A 5,000-nucleotide genomic window follows, 5' to 3' on the forward strand; every position below is an offset into this window, starting at 1 on the left:
CAACAAATTCCTACCAGTGATCAAACTCAAGACACGTTTGAAAATATTGGGTCTTTCTTTCCACAATGAGCTGTGATTGGTAAATCATATGTAGAAATCAGAAGAACGCTGTCATCATATTCTGCTTGAGCTTTGTCTTTTGGTAATCTTGATAAAGCAGCTGCGTTATTCACCTCTGATGTAGACCTACTACATACTATATGACATAATCATTATGTTTACCACGATATTCGGTCGCCTCCTATTATAAAGAGAAAGGTCAAATATACGCTCTTCATTATACCTTCCAAGCATGAACATGTAGACAACGAGAATTGGACTAATATATTAATGGAATATATCTCCATGAAAGTTCAGCCGTTCACCAATGTTAACAAGTAATGCCAAGAACTACTTAATAACAAAGAATAAAAGTAATATTGTACAATTATAATGGTATAATAATCACCACTGTACTAGTTAGGATAAGAATTTACTACGTCCGCACCACCAAAGAAAAATAAAATTCCGGAGCAATTGCGGCGACCGTAAACATCCTCACGTGCAGGGTTACCGCAGGTCACTCTTCCAAATTAGAAAATGAGAACTAAGCTGATTGTCGATGACCTCACCTGACCTCCGTTCATTAGAGCCATATGTCAATACACGATGCTGGTATCGACCAGTCAACAGAGCACGTGAACTGTGCCAAAACAATTAAGGCGAAACTGCTGACGGATGTCAAGTAATTTTGTTTTTACCAATGGACGTGATAAAGCGAGATATTAACATTATAGAACATATAAGGATGATAAAAAAAAATTACGGTATAATTAATATAATTACAAATGGTACAGAAAAATCTATTTATTTGTCCTCATATGTACGACACAATTATGCTGATAAGCCATTACGCCTAGTGGTCCTTTACACTTAGTATTACAAGAACAGTGGCCATGGTGTGATGAAACAGAAACTAAGCTTAGTCGAATAAAAATATGTTAAGTAAGGTAATGTGGGACATGATTTCTAGCTAACACTAAATTCGCTATGAAAAAAAAGGATGAGTTTTCTAGTATTGTTCCCACAAGATATATGTAGGAGAAATTAGTAATAACTTACACGTTTACCCATAACAATTTGAAGAGCATTGTGGTACTGCGACTTTCGCAATACCACAGGGCAAGTTAATAAACGTGCAGTAACTTACTGGTACATAAGGGGTAATGACACCTGTGGCGTAGCTAGGGTTAGCAGACTTAAGGGGGGGGGGGGGGCATGTTTACTGGAGAGATAGGGAGTCTGATTTTTTTTTTTTAATAAAAAACAAAGATTAATCAATTTAGTTAGCAGAGTTAACACTGTTTTTACTTGGTTTACGTCTGTACATGGCCACACAGGTTGAAACCATCAAATAATTGACATGAAACAAGAAAAATCAGTGAAAAATGTATTGATTACATTGAATATTATGGCTGAACCTGCGTATGACCTATATTCATAAAGACGCATCTTTACTATAAATCGAAATGCATACAAAATCACGAAGCACCGTTCAGAGAACATTGATGCAAAGATATCAATGTTTTGCAAGGCGATCGACACATTCTTCCCTGTTGAGAGTTTTAGCTCGTTTTAGGTAAATTCCAAGATACCATAAGAAGGACATTCTTGTATTACCCAAAATAATTTAAGATGCTAGCTAGATGCCGAAGACTAAACGTTAGAACAATATTTTAAATATGGCACAATAAAATTATAGACAAAAAAAAAAATCCTCAAGAAAGACCTCTTAAATATTTCGAAAGATCTTATAGTATTTTCTATAATGGAAGAAGAGGTAAATCGGATATGTTTCTCAAAAGCGAATTTGCAATCATGAATGAAACCTAGAATTTTAAAATGAGCTGAATGTACAGTTAGAATCAAAAGAACGCCGACACTCGGGGGAAATCTTTCGTCAGATGTCTCTATTGTTCCCATGACAAAACAGACAAGGTGTTGCTCTTCTTACTACTTCTAGGAAATGGGCGGAGCCTTCTCCAACCATAGCGAAACAAAGACGGGAAGGGACTGTCTTTGTTAGCAAAAGCATACTAAAGTTACAAATCGAGTTACCATATTTAAATTCTTTATTATCTTTTGACGTCTCAACTATCCACTGCAAATACAAAACACACGCACATTTTATATATATATATATATATATATATATATATATATATATATATATATGTATATATATGTATATATATATATATATATATATATATATATATATATATATATATGTTATGGTTTAACTCCATCCCCCATAAGTTAACCAATGCGCTAATTCTAGCTAAGTCTCTACTAGGATTTTAGAAACAACTGGTCCACAGTCACGTAAATGGATCGATGTAAAAAAATGAGAAAAATTTGCACGAGCGACAAGCGTTTTTTCAAAGCCAAACAATGCATGCATATACATGCAAAGTACCGGACCAATATAACTGCTCGGCGAAACACTAGGGTAGCCATTCTAGTGCTTATCAATGAGCTGTCTTTGTAACATATATGGTAAAACACGAAATACAAAAACTCCTTGTTATGATCATTATGAATCATGGCCAAAGCAGTGATGATGAGAGGTTACATTCATGAATGCTTAAGTGCACAGTTTAAAATCGAAGAAGAAAAATGTTACTTAAATATCCATTACTCTCTCTCTCTCTCTCTCTCTCTCTCTCTCTCTCTCTCTCTCTCTCTCTCTCTCTCTCTCTCTCTCTCTCTCTCTCTCTCTCTCTCTCTCTCTCTATTTATTTTGAGAAGGATGAAATAACGAATGAAAATACAAACATACAAATATAAAAAAAAAATGTGAGTGGATCTGATTTTTAAAACCATATTCACATGTACTCAAGTAGGGAATGTAAATAGTATTTCAAACACCGATGTCAAGAATAGCAATAATGTGGCAGCTTTCAAGAAAAACCTGAAGACTTATCTTTTTAGAAAGTGTTATAATAGTGACCTGAAAACTATTAAGCCTGAATACAAATGCTAGCGAAATAACTGGTAACGATACAGAGCAAAATATTAACTGGAAAGAAATGATTTTTTCACACATCAAGGCCCGCCTGAACAGACCTTTAGTGTCTGATGGAGGGCGAGAAATAAACCCGTAAAGTAAAGTAGTATATTGTCAAAATTCTTTTATCATTTATAGATCCTAAAGTTCTTATATGAGTTTCGTTGACGTGATAACGCGACTACATTGAAGAATGTAATTTGTTCAATGCAGCTTGAGCCATAACCATAAAAAAAAAAAATAGTAAAAGATATTCCAGCAAACATCTCTTACGGCAAGCATGTTATTCATACCCTCATACCAAACCTTTACTGAATAGTTAAGTCTAAAAACTCCATATGTAAGTAATTCTTAAAAAAATATTCAGCATCCTAAAAATAAACCTGAAACTTAGTAGAAGAAAATTCTCTAAAAGCTAGAATAACACGCAATTCAATGTATATAAACTTTACATCTTTCAAAAATAATTAAACAGATGATGAAAATTTCTGGAAAAATTATTTAATGTTAATTCCATGGCCCAAGTGCCCCACCCTCTGCCTACGCTTTCAACTTTGTTGTTGGTGAACATAAAAATAATCTTCATAAAACGTTATATTGCTAGTTTTATATTTTCACATGCTTTTAATACCAAGTTATTAATCTATACGAAATTGTGATTGACACGTCATTAACATATAACATATACACCATAAAAAAGGGATTTTAACAGGATAGGAAACTATTCTGTTATAATAATTATAATAACCAAAATATACTCCCATTAAACAGTTTCCTTAAAAGAAGATTAATTAAACATGACAAATTTTGCTTCACACAGTAAATATTCTAATAACTGACCAAACCTTTTAGATCTTCTCTTGTTCTACCAGTTTCACAACACAGTAATTAATTTCATTTCGTAGAATATTAGTATGTACACTATAGTACCTATTCTCATAATGCATAACAAAATATCAAAATATCAAAGATTTGCCCTATCTATCTATCTATCTATCTATCTATATATATATATATATATATATATATATATATGTATATGTATATATATATATATATATATATATATATGTGTGTGTGTGTGTGTGTGTGTGTTTGTGTGTGTGTGTATGTATGTTTGCATTTCTCTATTTATTACCAATAGTCCATTTTATCCCAAACTACATTCATACTTAATATATTTGTATTTTCTCGTTATAAATACACACAGCATTACTTACCCCCCTGGGTGAGGATGGTCGCCACGACTTCGCAGAACTGGGGGAACGTGATGGCATCTTCGCTCACCCCAAGACTTGCCACAGCCGCTGTCACGCTCTGAAACGAGGGAGATATTTCCGTGAGGTCAATGCCAGGTCAAGGTGGTAAACAGGATATGTCAGTAATGATCATTACCCTTCACATGTGCGTAGTTATCCGTTTAACCTTAATTTTGTGTATGACTTGGCTCTACCTAAATATTATTCTAATTACTGTTGGTTTATAATTAATAAAATTCATATATAAAATAGTGATACAGAGGAAGGTAAACATAATAATGATGGGATCACTATAATAACCAACATGAAAAAAAAAACAATTTTATCAAGATTTCAATTTTTTATTCACAAAAATGAGAAAAACGTGAAAAGTTTTCAGACGACCTCATACATCTATTCTTTTCAAAATAAAATAAGATGGAGCGCATTTGGGCACGCACGCAGAAACACACACACACACACACACATATATATATATATATATATATATATATATATATATATATATATATATTGTGTGTGCGTGTGTGTGTGTGTGTAGAAATCACGAAAGCTGCCACGTGATGAATATAAAATGTATTATAGTCACGGAAGGAAAAATGAAAAGACTTGATTGGAGTTAGTATGTCCATCCATAAGGGACATCAACAGACCCAACAATGAGAATACATACAAAGACATCGTAGTTATAC

At 33.2% G+C, this 5,000-nt stretch overlaps 1 protein-coding gene across 8 annotated transcripts in view; it reads right to left on the bottom strand.

Annotated features, from left to right (window-relative positions):
- The window catches only part of nuf (rab11 family-interacting protein nuf), a 401,721-nt gene that overhangs the window by 272,110 nt on the left and 124,611 nt on the right, over positions 1-5,000 (bottom strand). For all 8 annotated transcript variants that reach the window (XM_068363354.1, XM_068363353.1, XM_068363351.1 and 5 more), the window contains exon 2: positions 4,270-4,366. In XM_068363354.1, the coding sequence (XP_068219455.1) occupies positions 4,270-4,366 (97 nt within the window). The remainder of the gene's footprint in view (positions 1-4,269; positions 4,367-5,000) is intronic.

Source organism: Palaemon carinicauda, chromosome 40 (genome assembly GCF_036898095.1).
Source record: "Palaemon carinicauda isolate YSFRI2023 chromosome 40, ASM3689809v2, whole genome shotgun sequence".
In the NCBI taxonomy this organism is placed as follows: Eukaryota; Metazoa; Arthropoda; class Malacostraca; order Decapoda; family Palaemonidae; genus Palaemon; species Palaemon carinicauda.